This window comes from Teleopsis dalmanni, chromosome 1, assembly GCF_002237135.1.
Source record: "Teleopsis dalmanni isolate 2A chromosome 1, ASM223713v2, whole genome shotgun sequence".
Lineage (NCBI taxonomy): Eukaryota > Metazoa > Arthropoda > Insecta > Diptera > Diopsidae > Teleopsis > Teleopsis dalmanni.
In genome coordinates this window covers 171,014,263-171,040,788 of record NC_051846.1, presented here as the reverse complement: position 1 = coordinate 171,040,788, position 26,526 = coordinate 171,014,263, and the positions used below count along the sequence as shown (strand labels likewise).

Below are 26,526 nucleotides of genomic sequence, written 5' to 3'. Positions count from 1 at the left end.
TGAACCGTAAGTCCAATAATCACTTTCGCAGCGACTTGCTGGATACTACGGCAGTTATAATTTCTTCGATGAAAATGATGAAACTCATTTTACAAAAAAACATATTAGAGAGAACAGAAATACCAAAAATCCAATTGTGATGAAAGTCATTTTAGATAAAAAATTATTTGAGAGAATAGAGTTGCCAAGAACCGCTTCTTACCCTGCTATTTCTTATTCAGAATCATGGTATTAATTACCATATCACCAAGTGTCATGCCTTGTAAAGAAAAAACACAAAAAAAATAATACACAAGACAATATCGCTGTTGTTGTAAAAATGTTGTTTGTTCATAGATTTTGCAATGGCATTGGTGCTATAATTTTTTTAAGTTCCAGCATAAAGAAAATTTCTTAATATATTTTATTCAGAGGGGTTTTGAATAACAAAGAAAGAAATAAAGGACAAACACAAAAATTTATTTTTAATTTTATTGAAGTCACCATACAAAGAAAGTCTAGCTTTACAGCAACACGAATACTTTATTCAAAAATATTTTATTCTTTAAAAAAAAATTATGTTTAAAGAATATTTGTAAAAAATTATTACAAAGAGAAAAGAGAAAAAAGTTTTGGATTATAAGTAAAATCAGAAAATAGTTGTAGTACATAAGACATAAAATAACATAAACTCTAAACTAAATTTTTAATTTAAGTAAAGTATATAGACCAGAAAAATTTATAAAAAAAGTGAGAATTGAGAAGAGAAGAAAAATGGGATGTAAAAAAAGTATATTAAAATATTTAAAAAAATCATTAAAGTTCAAAATAAAAAAAATTCAAATAAATTAATAAAAAATGATTATGAGCTGACTAGACAACTATTAAAGATATGTCAAAATAACTATAATTTCAACTTTTTAAAAATGTAAATGATGATATATGATGGCATATATTATATTACAAAAGTCAACAATTTTCATTTCAGCTGAATGTACAATCATAGCATATCAATTACATTTCATTTAAAACAGTTCTAATTGCTGTAAGTGTGTAAACAATAACTTTTTTATGATGAGCCTTTATCCTAATGCCATAAATTAATCCCAATATTGTGTGTTTATCCTTAATATCACTTAAAATGTCTACAAACTCTTTTAATGTTGCAATTAACGATGATATAGCAGACAAATAATGTACAAATTTAGCAGATACAGCAATTAAAGTCAAGTACAATAACATGGTGTTGGGATGGGACTACAAATCATCTGAATTCACATTACCAAGTACTAAAAACAAACGCTATTGCCCATTCGAATGCATCGATTTGTAAACATGGTATCTGTGTTTTACCTGAAAGTATGCAATTAATTATGTGAGTAATTTCCTATTACACTGAAATTGCTGAGCGTGGTACGTAACAGTAATAAAAATATATTGACGTCAGTCAGTATTGTTGGACTCGGCACGAAAGGAAGGAGTAATATTAAGTGAAATTAGGTGCAGCCCAAAAATGTAATGTGCTTATGTAGCTTCGATATTCTAGGCTACGGGTATTTTGTTGTGGGTGTAATATTTTATTTACATGATGTAAACAATTATCATTAGCAGCTTCGTTAAATTTTAGTTTTATTTTTTTTTAATGTACGAATATTCACCCATTTTTTTAATATTCTAGGTTAACAACAAGTAAAGATGAATTTGGCACACAACGTGTATATAAAAAAACTTCACCGAATTGTGTGATTACACTTTATCTACCGACACGCGAGATAACACTATCGGGCAGCAGTCCATCCATACTACGTGGTATTGTTTTCGTTGATCCAAAAGCTATACAAGGTTATCGTGTGTATGCACAGCTGACTTTGACGTTTCGGTAAGTTATAATTTTGTTTCTAGTTTTGTAGTATTTTTCCAAAAATTATATTTAATTATTTTATAAGTTAACTTTCGTCATGCTGTAAAGTTCATTTTTATTATCTGAATAACTTTTTCCTATATTGTGTATCGGTTGTGTATTCATCAACCGGTTGGTTGATAACAACTATTGTATTTCATAATTCAGTTCAACAATATAACTTAATTCTTTATTCATACAGAGTTACTACTTACTAATAAATGTAGTAGTAGTATGTAAAAGTAGTATTTTAGATTTATTTTACTTCAATTTAAATATATTGTAGTACATAGAAATTTATAATATATATATATATATAATTATTAATACTTGCTTAACTATATAACATTGTTCTATCTGAAAGTGGTTTAAACACAATTATTCAATTTTATATGAATAATATTACCCACAATTCATATAAATTCGAGTTCGTCCAGTGTATTTCAATATTCTATTTTTGGTATCAAAAAAGCTTGTTGACTGAATTTAGAAAGGAATCTACACTTATTACCAGTATTGAATACGGTTGATTGGTTGGTTATAGTGGCAGGCCATTAGATAACTTCCACGTACCTCAATTAGCGATTTTTTGCCGTATGCTACCATATTCCTCTCAAGGAACCCTAAAATAGAAGAGTGGTGCTAAATCCGTCCCGCTGAATTTAGATAATTTAATAGCTCTTTCGTCTTCCCCAATGAACAGTCTGAGAAACTATCAAAGAAGTATCTTCCTAAGAACCTATATCTTCTAGACGCTGAAGCCAGGCATTTACATAGAAAATGTATTATGGATTTTTTTTTCCTCCATGTTTCTACAACTTCTGTAGTGTGGATTATAGGGAATGCACAGTATCTGGGTTCCTAAACACCAATGATCAGAAAGAACTACATTAAGTCATGCAGTGTTCACGCGTTCTCTTTTGATGGGTTCCGAGGATCTATTTTTATTATAGGTGGGCCATGTTAACCTGGAAGTTTCACATGATTTAAGTGCTTTCCATTTATTATTGGCAAGTTGCAGAAACTAGAGCAAAGTATTTCTCTTAATAGTCTCTAGGATAATATAAACCCTTACCGCCAGTGACACACCCAGGAAAGCACTAGAGCGGGCCAAATTATCAGCCAAGAGTAATATCAACCAACCTATTTAGGTCGTCGATTTATTCTCTACATTCCTTTACTATTTCTTATTTTGTTATAAAAGATTCAAGGGTTTTGAATACTGTCTGGCTAACAATGAATATGGGGTCATCCTAAAAGCTCCTGTGATACCAACAGATGGCGTCCTCTGAATTCTGTTGAATTAATCAATGTTATAGCTCTTACTCAGAGCCGACCACCAAACGACAGCGCCAGACGTGAGAATTGGACGTACAATGGCCGTATACATCCAGTGTGTAATATCGGGACAAATCTCCCATTTTTATTCAAACATCCCTTTACAAGAGTAGAAAGCCACACATGCTTTCTTAGAATTAAATATATTCTAACAGTAAAGCTGCTACTCACAATATCAAACCATAATACAAAATCATATCTACTCAATGCAGTATAAAACTCAACTCAAATAAATTAAAAATGTGTTAAAATCCTCATCGGTTCAATTGCCTTTTGTCGGTACATTTAGTATGAGTTCGAAATATAACCTGGCACTTGAAAGAAAAACCATAGAAAATAATTGAAGTAATTTATATTTTAATGACTTAAATAATACGTCACTTTTTAAAGAACTGTTGAGAAAAAATATCAGATTTCCATATATAACCTTTAATGCAAATTACATAAAATGTAAATTTTAATAAAATTCAATTATTTTTTCTTACATTAAATAAGTAAATTATATAAAGAGGTTTTCGAACAGAAGTGAAACAACAACAAAAATTTATTTTTTAAATTATTTTAATTAATTGAATTTTTGGCTGACCATACAGCTGTTTCGAGTATTGCCAAATACCCTTCATCAGTGGTCTTGGAAATAATTCTTGTATTTAATTATTCGTAAATAATTAATTTTTTGAGACTGCAAGTACCAGGAATCGAACTCGGGTCCTGCCAAATGTGAAGCTCAGAATCAGCGCACCTTAACCAACTGATCCAAAGCCGTACTTGACTTTTTTGTTCGCATATTTTTTGCTGGAGTAAATTATATAAAAAGATAATATTCACCTATTATTTTGCCTACTCAATACTATAATAAGCAAATATAAATGTAGAAAAACATATTTCAAATGTAATTAGTTAGCTATTGTATTAAGTTACCTTACGTCAAAACTAATTAGCAGATTTGCACGCATCTGAACTTCATCTATGTTATATAATCATAAAATCAATTTTAATTGAATTTCATTTAAAACGTTTTAATTAGCTAATATTCTAATTAAAATAATACTTATACATATCAACCGAAGATATCCTCTTAATGCATTTGTTTGCATTTAAGTTAAGTAACATTTTAATCAAACACAAATCGCTCTATTGACCTATTGTTACATCACAAATAGCACTGCAATTATATCTATTGTATTGTATCTATCGAATTTCAGACTCAATATCATCACACTCCAATTATTTTCAATAAATGAAGGTGGAAGCAAAAATTTAATTGGGTTCATTATGCTGATATGCAAGAGATTTAATTGCCTATCAGAAATTCTATTCGGTTTTGAAATTAATTCGATAATCACTTAAGATTTTTGAAATTCTGTTCTTGAAGTATCTTAAAATTTAATTTCGTAACTTTCTTTTCAAAATAGTTTAAGTTGTTAACTTTCCCTATGAATTTTTAATTACATATCCTCATACTGACAACTACAATTCTGAATCAAAGTAACCATTATGAATGGTTTCAAACTGAAACTGCCCCATCAATTGCATGTACTCAAAATTTTCAATGCACAACCCTTTGTGCTGGCATAGCAAATACATTTTCGAAGAATTTATTGCCCACTAGGCAAAATTGCTTCTCAATGGTTTTTTTTTTTTTGGTTTTTGCTAAATGGTTGAACTGTGAGTCTTGCAACAATCATCAGAAGTGTTTGTTTTGATAATGACTGTGAGATACGAGTGTGTAGATACGAGTGTGTAGATACAATTTCATGAAATAAATTGACAAAAGTTTGTTTGTAGTCCAATTAAGGTACGTAAAATTTGTTTAATAAAAATTTACCACAATTTTCATTGAAATAAAAAGAAACTATACGCTATAATAAAATATAAAATATTTTATTTGAAATAAAAGAATTGTACAATAGGGATTATATTGATACCATATCAATTTTTAAACAAAACACAATACTAAGAATTGGGAAAAATGTTCTATGTTTCGTTTAAACTGAACCCAAATTGGTAAAAAAAAATAGATATTGAGATATTCCAAATTTTCAACTAAATACCTTTTTTTTCGTGGAAAAAATAATTTGCTTTGTTTTGTTATACAAATATTTCACTGAATTTGGTCAAAAGGTATTTTGGTCAATACCTTTTGCTATCTTTCTGGTAGTAGCATGACTTCACCTTCGTATAATTTCACTTAACAAAAAACTGTTACAAAAAATTTTTGTTATTTCCGGTCAAAATTAAAGGGTTGCCATTCAAAAAATATTTTTGTTGAAACAGAAATAAGTGAAAATCTAAAGATATTGAATTTTTAAAATATCATAGTTGCGGTAATATGTACATTACATACAAATTGTGAAACCTCTAAGCAAACTTGTATGAAATCTTGCATTATATAGGTGTAAGACTATATCTTTTTTAATGATCAATTCTAGTCTTTTGGTTTGAGCAAATAACTCAATTTGTCTGATTAATGATAGTACATCTTACTATTGATCATAGGAGAAACTCAAAAAAACAATTTACTGACAACAATAATCTTTTTTAATGCATATCGGGTTACACAATGCTTGTTGATAGCTTATGTTTTTTAAATCTTGATCTTTTTCATTTGTTCCTGGTGTAGATAGCTATTTTTTTATATTTTAGTGATGATTCACTTCAAAAATTGATAACTTTCTTGCAATTTAATCATCTAATCATTAAAGTCAACGAAATGTAGCAAATATTTTTCATCACAAACATATAGACGGTAAAATATAAACAGTCAAATTCAATGAACCTATTTTTACCTTGAACTCATGAGTCACTACTAATAGTAATCTAGAATCTTGTAATCTAGAAACTCAATCACCAATTTTAATTACTCCGTCTATTATAATTGAGTGTAATTTATGATTCGATGATTTTTATCAATCCATGCTTTATTTTTCATTTTTATCTAAGAGTGGCTCTCTAGAATGTTACCATTTAATAGTTGAACTGATTGAATCAATGCTGTAATAGTCGAGTTAATAAAATTATTGCTGTAATACTTGACCGATTGAACTATTGCTGCAATAGTTAACCCATTGAACTATTGCTGCAATAGTTAACCCATTGAACTATTGCTGCAATAGTTAACCCATTGAACTATTGCTGCAATAGTTAACCCATTGAACTATTGCTGCAATAGTTGTCCAATTGAACTATTGCTGCAATAGTTGACCGATTGAACTATTGCTGCAATAGTTGTCCGATTGAACTATAGCTGCAATAGTTGACCGATTAAACTATTGCTGCAATACTTGATCAATTGAACTATTGCTGCAATAGTTGACCGATTGAACTATTGCTGCAATAGTTAAACGAATTGAACTATTGCTGCAATAGTTAAGCGAATTGAACTATTGCTGCAATTGTTAAGCGAATTGACCTACTGCTGCAATAGTTGAGCGAATTGAAATATTGCTGCAATAGTTGAGCGAATTGAAATATTGCTGCAATAGTTGAGCTAATTGAATTATTGTTGTCGTGGCATTATTCTTATTGTATATAAGTTCTTATATTAGCTCTTGTTGTTTTTGTTAAAATAATTTATTGTGATTCATTGAAAAAAAGTACGTATCAAATATTCTTGAAACTTATACTTATTATTTGTGGAAGTGATTGTATTAAATAAACCATGCATTACAATACTAATTGAATTATATTAATTTAAAAAAAATAATGGGGGAAAAAACATTTAAAACAACAATCAAAACTTAACACAAAGTGGGAATCCAATCTGAAGCTTTGTCCAATACAAAGCAAAAACATTTTTAATATCTAATTTAATTACTTTAGTAAATAATATTGAAGATTTTTCTTTTTTATTGTTAGTTTTTTTTTTTTTCAATTTTTTTATTTTATTTCATTCTCTTTGATTTTTCAATAAGATTTAAGCAATCAGTAAAGATATTATTAAACAATTTCACACTTGAAAAATAAAAATACTTTATATATTTTAGTTATATATTTATTCTAGCCATTCATTATACAATTCTTTATATTAAACAATTCTTTATATTTATGCAACATTAAATATTCATTTTTTTATTCATTTTAAAAAACATTAGAAGCGAAAAGCGAATCATTTTCACAGCAATTAAAATTCTAATTTTTCAAACATTTTTCGCAGTGCCTAAGAATTTCTTACATTTTTCTATTTTTTTCTTATATTTTGACAGTTATGGTCGTGAGGATGAGGAGGTAATGGGTCTGCGCTTTTGTAATGAGGCCATTATGTCGTTACATCAAATATGGCCACGCAACGAAGAACCTGCACGAGAGTCCTTGAGTCCGTTGCAAGTAAGTTGAAGAGATTCAATAATGACAATTTATTTCCATTTGTATTTGTTTTTGTTTGTGGAATTTTTTCTTTTTACAATTTATGTCAAAGTAATAAATAAATATATTATTCAGTCTACATTTTAAATTAAATTTGAATTGTGCTTTTGCATTTGACTTATTTGCATTTGAGTTCATTTAATTTTATCGATCGCTTAAAATCTCTAAGTTGGAATAAAATATTTATAATTTTTTTATTTATTTATATTTTACGTAAACGTATTCTGTATAGGTGTGAAAATAGAAAACTAATACTATTGCATTGTGATTTAAACTTTAACACAATACCAACTCACCCAACTAGAATCTTACATACTCATGCATACAAGGCTGTGGTTGTGTATTTGATTTGTTTCCGTTCACATGAGAAGACAAATGCACAAGAACAACAACGCCAACACGCAACATAAGTTGATGTTCTCAATAAAATTGAAAAGCTTATTTCAGGTGATAATTTGCCAATGAAGTAACAAAAGCAAGTGTAAATATGAAAAGTTAGTAAACAACGCCAACACTAATACTAACACCAGCACAAACACAAACACTTGAGAATGAGTAGCTTTGCTTAGCAAAGCAAGCGTAAAACACACTCATTTGCAGTTCATTTAACTCAAAGCGAACTATTTCAAATGTCTCCCTTGTGGTTAGTTTTAAATCAGGACAGCAGAACTTGCTGTCGAAGGAGATTCACTTGTACATTTTAGTAAATACTAGTAAATGTTTCAAAAATAAAGATTTTGTAAACTAAATAAGATGAGGTTTTTTACACACAAATTCATTAAATTAAGTAATGCTTATAACAAGCAAGTTATACAAACATGTTAGTTGAATATTTAGTTAAATATTTTTAAAGAGAAAGATCTTAAATACATGTTTCTCCGAATCCGAACCCTTACCGAATACCCTTCATACGGATTAATTGAGAATATTTTTTCAAAGAATTAAAGATTATAAAGATTTTTTACAAAATAAAATCTTTGCCAGAATTTTATCGACTTAATCGACTTTGTGTGTTAACACGATGTACCACAGTTGACAGGGTTTAATTTCTGATATTTGAAGTCCAAAATTATATACATAAAATTAAACCAACAGATTTTTTTTAAACCGATAATGGTTATTCGGCGATATCAAAAACAGTTTTATGATTACACCATAAACTTACTTGTTTAAAAAATTTCTTTTGGATTTGCAAATTTAGTGAACATTTTCTTTTTTTTCAAAAAATATACCACATTTTTCCATTCAAAATAAATTTCTTATTATGGGACATAAAATTCTTAATCAACAATTTTATTATTTTTTATTTTATTTTATTTTTAGACTTTTTATTTTCACAACTATACCTGCTGTTTTAGGTATTATTTTTATTTTAATATTATATTTATAATTTTAAAAATAGGTAGGTTAGAAAAGGATGGATGGATTATCGATACAATAGTATATAGAATATAATAGGATAGAATTGTATGCTATGATTAAGATTTTAGTGTTTTGCCATCTGCCAAGTCAGTTTATGCACTCATCTAACATTAATTGCTCAACAACCATATTTGAAAAAACAATACCAAAATGTCAATAAATTTTTCTTTGAGAAGGGTGAATACAAACTAATGGATTACATAGGACACAATAAGCAGTCAATAAGTAATTAATAACCCATATTAAATCTGAACGGAACACTTAAATTTTTGATAATAATTTATACTATAACTATAAATACTGTATTTTAAAAAAAAATGAGACTGTTAATCACCATCTTTATGACTATTTAACTTTAATCTGAATTATGAAGTGAAAATAGAGTAGTAACTTTTAAATATGTCCTATAATACAAACATTATATTTTTCATTCAAAGGTTGAATGAAAAATATAATAACACTTCAGATCTAACCTCCATTAATTGGAGTATCTTTGGAAAAAGTGTATGGATGGATAGTTAAACCTAGCTCTCTCTGACTTTTCACACTTCTCGCAACTCAAAAAAATAATTTTACTGCATGAACGGCATTGAGGTGTAATTTAGAAAAATTTTATAAAAACACTTCAGATCTGACCTCCATTAATTGGAGTATCATTGGAATAAGTGTATAGATGGAGGTTATAATGATAAGTAATATCATTTCAATTCAACGAAACAACTATCTACTTTTATACATTTGCATGATTATAATCCTAAGGTTTATTACGAGGAATGACTTCAGCTTCTCAATTATTCACCTACATGTCTTATTATACATACTTATTGAATAATCTACTATATGAAATTAAAAATTTCAAGAAATAAACAATTAATAAATAACAAATTATCCAACAACTTCATTAAAGAATGAAATTCATCTTCATATTATTTAAATATCAATAAATATGCATAAAAAATATTCATTTAATTTTATCTAATGACATTTCCATCACATTAATTTCAGACATTTTTCTGTTACTTCAACATTTCTATTTACTCATTAAATTAAATTCGTTTCCTAACATAATTTTCATCGTTAAAAATAATTTCAAATGCAAAAGGACTTGCTACTATCTCACCCAAATAAGGACCTATAACTGCCCTTAAATATTCAAGTGGCAAGAACACTCAGGTCCATAACATTTTGAATAGTGTTTTCTTTTTGACAAAATTTTAATTGAATAAATATTTTTGTTTTTGTTTTTTATTTTTTTTAATTTAAATTTAAAAACAGCAATCAGCATAAGAAAAAAATTATAATTAAATTAATTTACTTATTTTCTAGTACGCACTGTATTAAAATTGTTTTGTTTTAAGTAAATTTTGTTAATGAATTATAAAATTCATTTATAGAAATATAATTATATTTGCTATTTGAATTCTTTCTAGGAAGCACTTGTTAAACGTTTGGGTGATGGTGCACATCCATTTACACTGAGTCTGACATCCCAAGCGCCACCTAGTGTGCAATTAGTGCCAGCAAAACGTTACTATGGAGCACCGATTGGTACTAGTTATGATGTCAGATGCTTTATAGGTGAGTAGCTTTTGTGTTTCAGGAAAAAAATTTTTTTAAATATAGTAATGGAAGCAAATTTTAATTAAATTAAAAAATTTTTGTAACAAAAATATTATAAAAAAATTTATACATAGAATCATGCATTTGCTTATATACAAAAAAACATAGTATTTACATATATAATTTATAAACTTAACATAAATAAATTTCCTGTGTATGGCAAATCAAATTTTGACTCAATCAATTTTGAACTGTTATTTGTCGGAATATGTTCCCCTTCCCCTATTGCATTGTGCTTTATCAACTGCGCTCCACTTCAATTATTTTCACCTGTTTATGGATACATCCGGTCTCAACGTAAAAACGCTAGAAGATATTCAATATCCTGCTTATGACTTATTTTCAAGCAAAAAAAAAATAAAAAAAATAAAAAAAAAATAAAAAAAAAAAAGAACTTTTTGTTGTTAGCATTTTTCCCTACTAAGCTCTTGTGTATTTTTATTGTTTTTAGTTTTTTTTTTTTCTTCTACGCTCACGTTGTGCTGCAACAGATACCTATATATCCTGCCAGGATTTTTAAATTTTTTTCTTATGAATTATAATAATTTCGTAGCTACGACACTGACACATTTAGCACGTAAGCAACAACAACCTTTTCGAGGGCGAAACAACGTTAAAGAAACTGTCAGATTAAAATCTACTTTACATCGATGCTTTTCTTGCTTTTATGTAATTTAAAAATTGTTTATAGCCTTTTTATTTATACCTCCTTGTGTATCGAAAGGATTACGTAAATTCAAATATAAAGGAATTCCGATGTAGTGCTTACTTTTACGATTTACTCGGATTGATATCGAAGTGGTTTTATTCTATTTGAATGGCGTTCAGTGAGTTTAATACGAGTACGAAGCAACTATGTTTGAAACGTGTTGTCTTGAAGCAAGCAAATACCATAAAAAGGAAATCACTTTCCTGGAACATTTTGTATCTGCAGTAGCATGGAAATGTTTTTTAAAAATCCTGCATTTAATTCATTTGAATTTAATTATTGAAAACTTTCCTTTTGCATTATTAATATTAGAATTGAATTCTCAAAAGAAATGTTTCTCTTCTACACGTGAAAATATCTTCAGTTTGAGTTGTTTTTTCAACATCAATTTAACTAGAAAAACTTTTATGTTATAAGAGCCGTAATTTATTCTTTCAGAGTAGCAAAAAATTACTCGCAACTTACGAAAGAAAGCATATAAAGCAATAACAATGCTCTTAAAATTTTCAGAGTTAAATTTTACTCGTCAAAAATTTGACGTGTTAAATTTCAATGTAGCCAAATTAAAAATCAATCTGTTGTGAAAGTTCACTGTTGCAAAATTTCAGTCATCCATTAATATCACATGAACATTTCATTTACTAATAAATTGAAATATATAAATAAATAAATTAATTTTAATATATTAAATATATTTTTCTTTTATTTAATTTAATTAATTTTTAATGTTCACAATTTTTATATATCATATTGTACACAATACAACGAAAAACATATATCAAAAAAAAGCATTTAGCGTATTTTAAAAGTGATACGAAAGTGATACAACCCTGAAAAAAATTACTAATAATAATAACTCAACGATTTTTCCAGAAATTCGTTCAGTATTCGTTCTTTCTAGAAATCTGATCTTTTTCGACGAATTTACTCTTTCCTGAACACTTAATAATGCTCAACGTACTGTGATCTTAAAAACAACAGAAGCTTAGATGGGCTTTGCTTCAAGATGGGCTTTGCTGTGATCTCGTACCGCAACGTTTCCGAAGCAAGGATGCTGATGATTAGTGGTAAAATTCCCACTGACTTGCAGGCTCAAAAGCGAAAGGCATGTTGATAGACAAAACACATCGGGAACGACAAGGCGGGAACCATTACAGTATGGCAGCATTGTTTGAACTCAGATAGTCGTGAACGATAGACTGCAAGGCTCATTTCCGAGCTAAAAAACTGGCCAGCAAAGGACTTCGGCGAGGTTAACTACTACCTCGCTAAATTCCAGTCTAGTCATGGATATATCAATAGCTACGTCTATCGCATACGCAAAGTAGAATCACCAAATTGCATATATTACGGAACTGAGAATGGTACCGCAGAACACACATTCTTTGAGTGCAATAAGTGGCTGCCCGAACGAGAAGCGGTAGCAGCGCAAGTTAACTACTACCTCGCTAAATTCCAGTCTAGTCATGGATAAATGAATAGCTACGTCTATCGCATACGCAAAATAGAGTCACCAAATTGCATATATTGCGGAACTGAGAATAATACCGCAGAATATAAATTCTTTGAGTGCAATAAGTAGCTGCCCAAACGAGAAGCGGTAGCAGCGCAAGTTGATGTTTTCTTTCCAAGGACGGTGATAGAAATAATAACCGAAAACAGAACAAACTAAGATTGCATAGCAATATTTGCTGAAAAGATCCTGAAGTTGAAAAAAGTAGATCTCGATAGAAAATAACTAGATCAAGTAGATGTATCACACCAAGATGTAGGTTAAGATTAATCACCTGAAGCAGTAACGGGGTCTGAACGCAGATCATACCGATGAAAATCTTAAATGACTAATAGAGACCCCAGCTCGAAGTAATACTTCCGTAGTCGCCGGATAGAACAAGATCCCTAGGAACCGGGAGGAATAGTTTCAGTCCGTGCGGGTTAGGAACGCACTTTTCAGGTCGCCGGATTGTTGGCAGTGCGTAGGCATTACACTCCTTGCCACAAAACAGAAAAAAAAAACAAGAAAAAAATTACTGTGATCTAAACAACAGCTGACGCTTAGATTGGATTTCGCTCTTCAACATGTAGTAAATTATATCCAAATATATAACTTTATTTCGTACCAGTAGTATGATTTCCAACAAAAAGTTTATCACTGCATTATTTTGATATGTGCATTTAGAACACTGTGGTTTTAAATCTATTTTACGATCTATTTGTACCTTGGTTTTCGTCTCTGAAATTTTTAAGGATCTTTTTACGATAAGAGTGGAATACTCAAAGTACCTTGATGTAGCTATATTATGAATTCAGAATAACACGGTTCCTATTGTCCTCTCTGTTGAGTTATTAATCAAGTTTTCTAAAAAGTATTGAAAGTAGTTAAGTTAATGTAAGTAGTCTTTCAAATGGCCTTAACATAACACAGCTAATTTGTTTATTTTAATATTTTTACTGAAACTTAAAGGCTCCTAACATTGAACTCCATAATGTTGAAAATATAATTAAATGGGACCGCATATGGTTTCTGTTTAAAACTTTTTGAATAAACTCACATTATCTTCTTAAATGGAACAATGGAATTATAGCATTTTCAGTTGCCTTTTAGTAGTATATACATTTTAATCTTTGATATGAGTATGGTTATAAATTATTCAAATAAATAATTTTATGAAATTCGTTAAGGAAATAACCTGTACAATGTATATGAATCATAAATTTATATCTGAAAACCCAAAACCGAATGTGTACGTATGTGGAATATCTTTTATGTATTATACATAAACTGTTGCATACGTCTAAGGACATCCTCTGTATGCTGCGACAGTCAAGTGAACAGTCAAGCTGTTCATGCAGCTCGTAAATTATTAAAGGAAACTCAGTGATTCACCTTATGCAGCACTGACGCTGACTTAGGACCGTACTAATTCTTCACTTCCTTACTCACACATACAAAATCACCAACACATTGAAGCGCATAAACGATGCTGCCAGGAAACTCAAACAAGGCGCAATTAACAAAATTGTACAGCAAATATGTGAAGAAAGTAAATTACTGATTAAAAAAAAAAGCAAATGAAGTATCCTTGTTATATTAGACCAAATTCAGGTCCTTCGTACTTGTTGGTAGCATGAAATGAGTTACTTACTTATTATGTTAATGAAAAGGTCACCAGCAGGAAATTTGAATTCAACCAAAGCAAAAGCAAAAAATCGACACACATGGAAGAAAATAAAAAAATTTCATATGCGTTTTTATCCTGTGTGGAATTTCATGGAAGCCGGAACAGGAAATACAATTTTATTTAAAGCATAAAGCAAAATGTCTGACAATATAAAAAGGACCAAAAGAAATTGTGAGCAATTTAAGCAAATTCAGTTATTGAAATTACATGTTCGCAATTTACTTGTGTGCTTTTGATTAGGTTGACAAAGTAATATATAAGCACAAGGCAAGCGGGACAAACTTGAGAGATTACGTTTCCTTTAAAAATTCTTGTATATATGTATGTGTCTGCTTCCTTTCGTATATGTTTTCTTAAATATCCAATGTAATTTGTTGAATTTAATAAACATTATTTTTTATTTGATGTTTACATGTACACATTTAATATATGTTTATTTCAAATGTTTTCTTTAGCTGACAAAACTGATGAAAAATTTCATCGTCGCGCTTCCGTTAAAATGGGCGTACGCGTTATTTATCGCACTGATGTTTTTCATCATACCAACGGACCGGAAAACTTTGCAGCACTCATCAACAGTCAAGCCGCATCACCACCGATGACGGCAGCTTTAACATCTCCAACAACCGCACCAATCGCACAGCAACCATCAAGTGCACAGCACGATACAGCACAAATAACCGCCTCAACTGCTTGCGGCAATACTGACAGCATAGCTAGTACTTCCGCTACGGTAGATATTACTAACAGCAATAGTAGTGGCGCCGGCGTTAGTACTGTAAGTGGTGCCAGCAGCTGTGCTGGCGATAATCGTTTGGCCCACTCTAATGTCAAAGCACGTAAATCGGAACGCGGTGATTCGTTTCCTAAGCTTCGCTTATCACCGAAATCATTTCGTTTTAGTGGCCGCTTTGGGCGCAGTAAAAGTGAAATTGAGAAGTGTCCCAATGATCCATTTTATAATTACAGCAAATCATTCCAAGAGGTAAGAGACACAGACTGACAAAATAATAAAATATAAATTAAGAAAGAGCAAATAAAAAAGAAATAAACTAAAATCATTAAAATCAAAATTAAATAAAATTCAATAAAAAATTTTAATATTTATATACTTTTTAAAAGTGTTTCGCTCATAAAAACTCCAATTTGATATTAAAAAACATTTTTCAAGCATTCCTACATATAATACAAATAAAAAAAAGGCTAATAACATTTCCGTTTCCTTTTTTATATTTGTTCCACTTTCACATTGCTTCCGGTTAACATTGTGGCTGTTGCTTGTTCACGAACAGTACGATACCTGTACAGGTGGTGGACCACAAGGCGCAGTTGATAAGCCCTTCCTGTTACAAGATGGTCGCGTCGGTTTGCGCGCAAACTTGGACAAAGCGTGGTATACGCACGGTGAGGATATATCCGTTACTGTGAACATACGTAACGATAGCCGCAAAACGGTTCGCAAAGTCCGGGTAAGTACTTCCACTTTTCAATACTAAATTCTCCGAGCATACTACCAACCTACGACTTTACGCTTCTTTTCCTTTACGTTTTGTTATTTTCAAGTTGGGCAAAGTTAATCCTTCCTAAAGTAAACCATCTAAGTGTGTACATTCAAACTGTAGTGTAGTGTTTTATAAGTAAAAAATTAAGTGCATACTCTTAGGAGTGCTTCGAGAGCTAAACTACAAATTGTTCACAATCCTTGTAGCTGTCAGAGAATTTTACTTAAGTTCTACTTGAACATTACGCTTCTAAAGTTTTTAATAATGTTATCATTAATTTTTTATATTAATTCGATTATTGGATTACAGTACGTTAGTAGGAAGGTATTTACGAGCATACATATTAAAACTTTAATGATTAACCTTTTCTACCATAGTACGTATTGTGGAAAGATAGTATTGCAAAAATAGACCAGCTGTAATTTTCGTCATCCTTTTATATTAAGTATGTATGTATTTGAATGAAATTAATATTTAATTTCCTAAAATAAATAAAGTTAAATTATCATCTTTAACCTTAAAAATTAAAACTGAAAAAAGAACATTAAAAAATTGAACTATAGTACGGTTAAAATTTTAAAATCCTATACATATGTGCTTCATTAGTAACCAATTATTTATTATTTACTAGCATATTTTTTTTTATCTAAATATGCAAATATCTTTTTTAACATAAATACAATGCATTATAGATATTTATGAAAACTTATATAAAAATACAAACTCCCGCGGAAGACTATACTAGGCATGGCTGTAAGTTATAAGCTTATAGTAAATAAATATACGAGTATAATAATAAATAAATAAATATATATAATAGTAAATATGAGATTTTAATAAAAGTGATTCTATATATATCTGTTTAAACATTTAACTAAAAAAAGATTATAAAAATATAAACTCATGTGCACCATGAACAAGGTCTCTTGAATCAGGGGGAATAGTTTTAGTCCGTGCGAGTTGGGATCCCATTTTTCACGGCGTCGGATTGTTATCAGTGCGTAGGCATTACACTCCTTGCCGCAAAACAGAAAAAGAAAATTGCTGTGATCTAAACAACAGCTGAGCCTTAGATGGGTTTCGCTTTTCAACATGTAGTAAATTATATCCAAATATAGGTGTAACTTTATTTGGTACCAGTAGTATGATTTCCAATGGAACGTTTATCACCGCATTATTTTGATATGTGCATTTAGAACACTGTGGTGTTGAATATATTTTGTAAGAAGCTACACAATATCAATTGGACAATAAGTTACATCAGTCTAAGTGTCCGTTTGGTTCCAATATGCCTAAAATTGTACCCAAAATTACGAGAATTGAGCTAATTGAAATAAATTCAAAATTTTCTCCTATTCAACTACCTGCATATATAATCCACTATATCAGTTTCGTCTATTTGTCAACTTTAACTGTCTATTTCCATACTTGTAAAAAGTCCCTATACTTAATTTCAATTCATTAAAATAGTAATTAATTGATACGATAGTAATGTCGATATCAACGATATCTTAACACCTCAACAGTTGCGGGTATAAGGTATGTTAAAAAAAAACTAGAAGGTTTCTCAATACCACAGGTCTATACCTACACCGTTATCGCGAGAAGCCACATGATCTTATGGTGATTTAAATTAAAGTGAAGGTTTTAAAAATCTCTTAACAGAAAAATGTGTTGACATCAAAAAACAACTAACTACTCGTTAGTTTACTTGAACTAGTTCTAGTGTTAACAAACAATGGTATGTACAAACTTTTAAAATGTTTATCCAAAAACAATTAAAATATTAAAAAATTTCTATTGATATTAACATATAAGTAGACAGAGATGGTAGAGGGATGGTAGACAGAACCCAGAGTTGTTTAATGTGGTCACCTCCCTCGGTATTCTAAAATCACACGTATCATGATTATGCGATGATAAACGTCCTATTGGAAATTCCGCCGATACCAATTTAAATAATTGGCATAACTTACCTCTTGGTAAGAAGCGAAGCCTACCAATACCTCTGCTGATCTTTGTATCCCAGGACCCGATGTAAATTCAAAACTCCTCGCCAAATGAAAGTAATATACAGTCATTCTTTCCACGTAAGTTTATGTTTAAGTACAACCTCAATTGTTACTTCTGGTATATAAACTGCAACATAGATGAGCTACAAAAAAGTTAAAACTTTTTCAGAAACAATCTTTTAACAGTTCACCTCTATAGAATTTCATATTATAAATTGGTGATAATAATAATACAATAGTTTGATATTTATATATAACTGGAACTTCTTCTAATATCATCGCTAAGCTTTAACTTAACTGTCACGATCTGCAGCTCTGCAACAATTCGCAAGTGAGGCATGTAATAAACTTTACACAAACCATCGTGGGTTAGTTTCAGATCTATGATTAACTATATAATTGATTCAAAGTCAAACGGTTAATTATATTAATTTTGAATAAGTGATTTTTTTTCGCTGTTTAGTTCTTAATTGTATTTTCTAAAAATGATTGGAACTATTTAAGTTAGTTTTCCGTGATTAGATTCCACTTCAATATATAAAATTGTGGTCGAGCGGCTCAGAATTTAATTGAAACGAACCTTTGTTTTTGCTATAATAACTTATTTATACTCTTAAAATTTGCAGGATGTAGGTATGTATGGTGAGAAACGAACTTAACAAACTAGAGTGGTTAAGTTAAATATTTCTTATATGTAATAATATATGATAATATTAATATTATGTATGTATGTTTACATACATAGACTAGCTTTACTAAAGAAATCTAATCGAAACTTTTGTAGAATAGGACAACGGCCAAGAAAGTGTACAATATATTCAGTCTCATCTAAATTACAGACCTACTCGTATATACCTCAAATCTGTTTCCGTTTAGCTGTTTCGTGCTACTTCTTGAGTATCCAGGTGATATTTGTAATATGTGTAAAGTCAGCTATATATTTCTTTCCTAGTGATGGTGTTAAGTCTTTATAAATTCGGTTAGTTTGTTGAGATATAGATATATAGATATATAGAGACAAATATATAGTCTCTCAAATCAGTTTTCAGAAATGTCAACAGCAGTTCATTATTTGCCTTCCAAAGATTTCGCGATGCTGTTTGTTGATTCCAATTTATACCTCTATTATTTCCCCGCTCATTTAGAACCTGCACCCAAGAAAGGTTAAGATTTAACAATTTTTTGGTCATGGTTTTGAAAATGTAATTGAGGTGTAACATATATAACATATATAAATGTCCATCTTTCGCCCCAGTCTCTAAGATTAAGATATACATATGTTGGTGTAAATTGTCGCATTCTCAATATTTTCTTTAAGAAGTGTAATTGGAGTTTATGCACCTCTTCGAAGAGAGTGCAACTCCATACTTGAGTACAATATGTTTGTATTCTTCTACTTATTGTTAGAAATAGATTCCATTTTGCTTTTATAGGTATGTTGGTTTTATTAAGAAAGTTGTTCCACGTGAGATTTATACTCACGTATAATAATAATATTATAAAAATACTTATATGCTACTACTATACTATATACTATACTAGATACTATAAGCTACTACAATAAACACATTTTTTGAAACTACCTTTCTATTATAAATATATAAATATATATAAATATATAAATTTTGTAAAAAAATATCTGAATACCTTATAAAATTACCACCACTATCATTTCTTTTAATATATATTATTATTTCAATTTTTATATATTATATTAACAATATAAATTAAATTGTCTGCCCTTTTTGTTCAGTTAAAGAAATTCTTCTACGAACTATTTATTTTGTTATTATAGAAAATATTAAATTTTTACTAAAAAATAATAAAGCATTCCTCGAAAGCAAAAAATAAATAAGAAATGACAACAGATTTTATTTGTTGGCAATGAATTCTTGAACCTTTTTATTGTTGGTTGGTATAGCATGGAACAGATTAATAATGCATTTTTATGAGTATGTCCGTGATGCCGGAGATGTTTTCGTTGTCTTTGATGCTCTTAGCGAACACAACCTTACGTATTCTTTACAATACTTAATAGTTTAATTTTAAGAAATGGCCACTGGCATGACAACGAATATATATATAACCTTGTGTTGTACTCCTACTTCTGTCATTGAATTTGTATCTATGCGTGTTAAAGCAAATTTTGTACATTTTTACACGTATTTTGTTTGTGCAACAGACTGTGTCTGCGTGTTTTATCTCACACACACGAACGACACGAAATATAATACCTACACAGCACAATTGCTACGAAAGTCGAATAAATGAACTAACTTCCTGCCTGGGGAAGAATAGGAAGTTGTCTTGGTACACTGGAGAAGAGCCACTTAAATTCGAAATTGAATAGCAATTTTCCAATACATCTTGATAATGTTTGTTACCTTAATGCGATTTTGAATGGTCTACTCGTACATGTGCACAAGGTTAGGGTATCACTTACTCTAATATTATTTATATGAACAGTTTTATTTCTCAAGGATATGATTATAATTTTTTATAATCTGTATTTGAAATCTTGATTAAACTTATTAAATTGCAAATATTGTTCTTTGATTGATGTATGTCATTTATTGATAAATTGAATTAATTTATGCTTTTAGAACCACTAGAAAATAAATAAAAAATTTCATAATATTTTTAATATATAATAAATCAAATATTTTTAATATAAAAAATTAATTATTTATAAATTAATAAATTAATAAATAAATTAAATATTATTATTATTAAAATTAAATATTTTTAATATAAAGAATAAAATATTTTATTATAAAAAAATAAAATGTTTTAAATAAAAAATAAAATTTTTTTAATTTAAAAAATAAAATATTTTTAATTAAAAATAAAATATTTTAATATAAAAAATTAAATGTTTTTAATATAAAATTAATATTTTATATAAAAAATTAAATATTTAATATAAGAATTAAATATTTTTAATATAAAAATAAAAATGTTTAATATAAAAATAAAATATTTTAATAAAAAATTAAATATTTTAATATAAAGAATTAAATATTTTGAATATAAAAAATTAAATTTTTTAATATAAAAATTTAATGTTTTAATATAAAAATTAATATTTTAATATAAAATAAGTATATTTAATATAAAAATTAAATATTTTTGAAACACTAATTAAGTGTTTTTGATATTAAAAATCAAGTATTTTTAATGTATAAATACTTTTGAAATAAGATATTCTTAATATAAAAAATTCAATATTTTTAATATAAAATATTAAATATCGTTTAAATAAAATAATAAATATTTATATTAAAAATTGAATGTTTTTAATAAACAAAAAAAAATTTAATATAAAAAAATTAAATATAATAAAAAGCATCAAATATTTTTAATATAATATATAAAATATTGTAAATGTAAAAAATGGAATATTTTTAATATAAAAAATTTAATTGTTTAATACATAAAATTAAATATTTTTAGTATAAAAAATAAAATGTTTTTAATACAAACAAAAAAATATTTTTGTTATAAAAAATCAAGCATTTTTATTATGAAAAATTAAATATTTTTAATATAAATAATTAAATATTTTTAATATAAAAAGTTGAAGTTGTTTAATGCATAAAATTAAATATATTATAATATTAAAAATTAAGTGTTTTTAATATAAAAATTGAAATATTTTTAATATAAAAATTGTATTTCAATTAATATAAACAATAAAATGTTGTTAATGAAAAAAACTAAATGTTTTTAATATAAAAAATAATATATTTTTAATGTAAAAAATGAAATAGTTTTAATATAAAAAAAACAAAATAATTTAATATAAAAAATTAAATATTTTTAATATAATAAGTTAAATTTATTTAATATAAAAAAAAAATTTTTAATAAAAAAATTAAATATTTCTAATACAATAAATTAATTTATTTAATATAAAAAAAAATTTTAGCATAAAAAATTAAATATTTCTAATAAAAAAAATTTGTTCAATATAAAAAATAAAATATTTTTAAGATGAAAATAAAATATTTGTAATATAAAAAATTTAGTATTTTTAATATAATATAAAAAGTTAAGTAATTTTAATATAAAAAATTAAACATTTTTAATTTAAAAAATTAAATATGTTACAATCTAAAAAGTTAGTATTTTTAATATATTTTCAATATTTAATTTTTTAATTTTAATTTATTTTAAAAATAAATTAATGGTCTGAATTAATAATACCAAATTAATCAATCTTAAGATCAGAACTTATCATGAGGCTCACATGGTTCATAATGTGTAAAGACAAACATTACTTATTGTATCACCATCGACTGGACAAGAGCCTCTTATGTTAGTGTAAACTCTTGACATTCATTGTGCACAGTAAGCGATATTTTCTAACAAATTTCAAGATTCATAGAGCTGTATGTAGAATGGATGCAGTATTCACTAGCAATTCAATAAAAGCACATTTGAATGCATCTTCGTTAATAGCATGTGGAACATTTTAGAAGTATAAAAGTAATATGTGCACCATTTCATCACAACAGATTAGAGTTGGATATGGCACCATATGTGCACAGTGGATGCAGCAAACCCTAACAATGCAATAAAAAAAAATTAGTATGTATCCTCGTTGATAACATCTGCAAACATTTAAAAAAAATAAAAAGAGTTTTGTGCAACATTTCATCATGGGTATGTCACCAATTGTATACAATAGTTGCCACATTCGCTAACAATGCAACGAAAAACATTCGAATGCGTCTTTATCAGTCTCATCTGGTACATTTCAAAATGGATAAAATGGGATTAAGACATCATTTCGATACAACGGAGGCGACTTGAGTGTACCACCATGATTTGAAAGCAAAACAAAAGGGTAAAAAGTGATGAGCATTCAACAATTCGATGTGGAAACGAATTCGGTGAACAGAATTCGGGCTATAAGATGTTAACATTAGTTTTTTGAGATGCATATGGAATGTAGATTTGTAGATTTCTTTTAATTAAAAAAAAAAATTAGATTAATATCGCAACCTATTAATTGTATGCAGAAGGTTGCGGTTTAGAGAAACAAAACAATGATTTTCCGCCAAAACAAACATACTACTAACATGGCTCAAAAATTCATGAATTAAAAAATGGATTTAGTTGGGTCTTCTTTAACAATTCGATTAACAGAAAAAAAATCATTTTGTACCGAAACAATGTCCTTACTCAAAAAATCATTAGTAACTGATGAGATTGTTACAATAACCAGCCAGATTTAGTTTCATCTGGGTTCTGGTTCTTTTTATATCCCAATAATCTCTTTCGTTGGAAAATGATTTTTATCAAACGAAGTTGTAATAGCTCCTACATAATGGTATTCTTCTGATTTCTCAGTAAACTACTACAGAGATGGGATCCATAAAATAGCGTTTCATTGAAATAAGTGCATTAAAGTTAATAAAGACCTCACTGATTTAATTTTCATACTTACAAAGCAATGAACTTTTTGAATATATATATCATTTTTTTACTTTATTTGTATGCTAATATTAAGTCATTTACTGTGAAAAATTATATGTTTGTGGTCTAAGCAAAATATTTTTATCGATTAAGTAACTAGAATCAATAATTATTTGTTTGGAAAAGGATTTTCATTTAGATCGTAATAGATACCACACAAGGCTGCTTTACAGGCCTTCCGGAAAACTACTACAGGATGAGATCAGTAAATTGAAAAAATCTTTGAGATTATTATTATTATTAAAAGTTTAAGCGTGAAATCGCCCAAAAGCTGGTACTGCGGCCAGAATAGTCCTATTGTACCAGTTTCACTATTGATTACACAAAGCCCCTTAATGCTTTGTGAATAAAGTCTAGAACTAAATCTAGAGAAGAGTTCTTAATCTGTTGTGATGACAGAAGTTCCATATAAAACAAGTTTCTTCTAAGCGATATTAAAGCTGAGCATTCACAAAGAATATGCATGGTAGTTTCCTCATCTTCGAGGCATAATCTGCATTCCGAATTAACAGATAGTTGTGGTTTATGAAGATGGTATTTTAGTCTATAATGACTTGTAAAAAAACCCGTTAGCAGCCTTAAATTAAATATTTGAAATTAGTGTAATAAGTCATTAAGACACTGCACTGCATAATAAAGTCATTTTTATAACTACTAATCCCTTTATTGGATACCATTCTGCGAACGTATTTAATAACCTTATAATATGTATACCACGTTCTTTTTGTCTTGTTTTTGTATATATTACTTAAATGATTATATTACTTCCTGTTATTAAAAAAAATTAATATTTGTACAGTCTAACCAAAATATAATAACCCTACAAGTAACTGGAACCCTAACATTAAGAGACCAAACTTCTTACACTGTAGAGCACCATTTCTATTAAGAATTGATATGGACGTGTTTATCATACTCAGCTGTGCGTGTAACAGGAAATTGTTTCGACAAAACTGCTATCAAGAAATAGGCATCAAATAAAGCCAATGATTGCTAAATTTTTTCCAGTTTCAGAGCAAAAGTAACAATTGAACATAAAAGGAAATACAATGTAAACAGTTGTTAAACATTTCGGAGAAATTTTACCATTTTTATTACATTTTATAAATTTAAAATGGTTTCGTTTGATAAGAAAAAAAACTATTTCATTATAAAAACTGTCTTTAAAAAATTATTTGTCAATAAAAATAACTGAAATTTAAGGCGCCTTACTCTAAAAAGTTTTAATTTATATGATAAATCTAATAGATAAATTTATCGTCCAGTACTTTCTAGATTTTATTGTTATCCATTGAAAATATTTTGATTTGATCCCAACCGAATAAGTTTTGAAAAAAGTGGAAATGGACAGAAGTTTATCAAATGGAAAAGAAATACGATTAAAAACTTCGCAATAGCTCGACACTTTTACTTTAAAGAAAACATATATAAAATATACGCCACTATTTGCTTATGTTTTATATATTCTCGGAACATACCTAAGTCTAATATTCGCTCTTAAGAGTAGTTTCATACAAATTAGACGTTAACATCTTATTGATGTACTAGCAAGAGGCTCCAATGTTGCTCTTAGTAAAAAAAATGTTTATTAAATGTGTATATAAAATATGCTTTATCTTATTTATCTTATCTTTTTCTATTAATTAATTAATTAATTAATTAATAATATTTAATTTTGAGTTCGTTCCAGCCATCTATTTTTTGTGGGATCTGATCAAACTTGAGAAATGGCTTATTAAAAATCATATTTAATATACTTTAGTAATCATATACACTTCTTCTAATCATCTTGTCAAATTCTGGAGATACCGAGTTCTAGTAGATATCTCTTTTCGAATTTTTGTATTTGAGCGACAGGTTTTGTCTACCAAATTAGACGATTGGTTTTACAATATTTTATTGTAAGACAATATTTTATTGATTTTTTATGTCAAATACATAACTGTGTATAATAATTTTTCATATACCTAGTAATACTGAAATAAACACTTTAAAGTTATGCGAAAGCTGTTCCGGAGGAGAAATCCCGTAGAAAAAGAAGGCTATCTTAGTGTGTATACTACAAAGTCGGAAGTCGGACACATCATTCTGGCGATGATCGGCATTCCACCTCTTACCTACCAAAAAAAAAAATACTAGAATAAAAAATGTAATTTGGTTTTGTTTAGACGGAAATAATTTATCCTAACGCCGAGCCTTTATTACTTAAATGAATTGGCATTAATTATTCTTAATATAATTTAATCCACCTTATCGAAATTCAGTTTTTTTTCGTAAAAGTCTGAAGCAATATTTTGATTTATAACAGGCTTAAGAACCGCACTGTAAAGCAAATAAAAGGTGATGTGAAAGTATTTTTCTACCAACAACTCAATTTTATATATTTTTTACTTAAAGTTAAAATATAAAAAAATTAATTCTCCATCATTTTTCTTAGTTTATCTCTTCTCGTAAATTTGTTTTACATTAAATCTGTAAAAATACTTGATATATATTACTTTATGTATCTTTTATCATTATTCTAGATTTCATAAGTAACGTAAAAATCCTGAAAAATTTGGAAAACTCAAAAAATTATCTTTCTTCTAAAAATAACTTTCCAAAGTTTCTTTAAGTTAAATGTACATACATAAATTACCTTTCGTAGTACTTTCGTCGTAGTACCAGGTAACCACACATTTGCTTATATAAACTTAAATGCCATTTTGATACCTCCTAAGGCTGTTGAACCATTTGCAATAACTTTTTTAACCAGAAAGTAAAATAAAATTACGCTTTTAACCAGTAACCAGAAAAAAATAACTTTTTTACCGTACAAGCAAAAAAAAAATATATTTTTGTTTTTATTAACAATAAAGTGTGGTAATGCTATAAAAAATTTAAAAACCTTTAACATTTGGCTTCATCAAAGTATTAATACCCACCATACAGATTTATTGAAACATTTTTCACAAAAATTATTTATATTAAATTTGATTGTAACGTCAATGTGACAGTAATGACTATTTTTACTTTA

At 28.1% G+C, this 26,526-nt stretch overlaps 1 protein-coding gene across 1 annotated transcript in view; it reads left to right on the top strand.

Annotated features, from left to right (window-relative positions):
* Window positions 1-1,219: 1,219 nt before the first annotated feature.
* LOC119666706 overlaps window positions 1,220-26,526 on the top strand; it is a 40,916-nt gene continuing 15,609 nt past the window's right edge. The window contains exons 1-7 of the mRNA XM_038075989.1: window positions 1,220-1,308; window positions 1,658-1,858; window positions 3,140-3,276; window positions 7,374-7,543; window positions 10,435-10,582; window positions 14,971-15,500; window positions 15,808-15,984. Coding sequence (XP_037931917.1) covers window positions 1,220-1,308; window positions 1,658-1,858; window positions 3,140-3,276; window positions 7,374-7,543; window positions 10,435-10,582; window positions 14,971-15,500; window positions 15,808-15,984 — 1,452 coding nt within the window. The remainder of the gene's footprint in view (window positions 1,309-1,657; window positions 1,859-3,139; window positions 3,277-7,373; window positions 7,544-10,434; window positions 10,583-14,970; window positions 15,501-15,807; window positions 15,985-26,526) is intronic.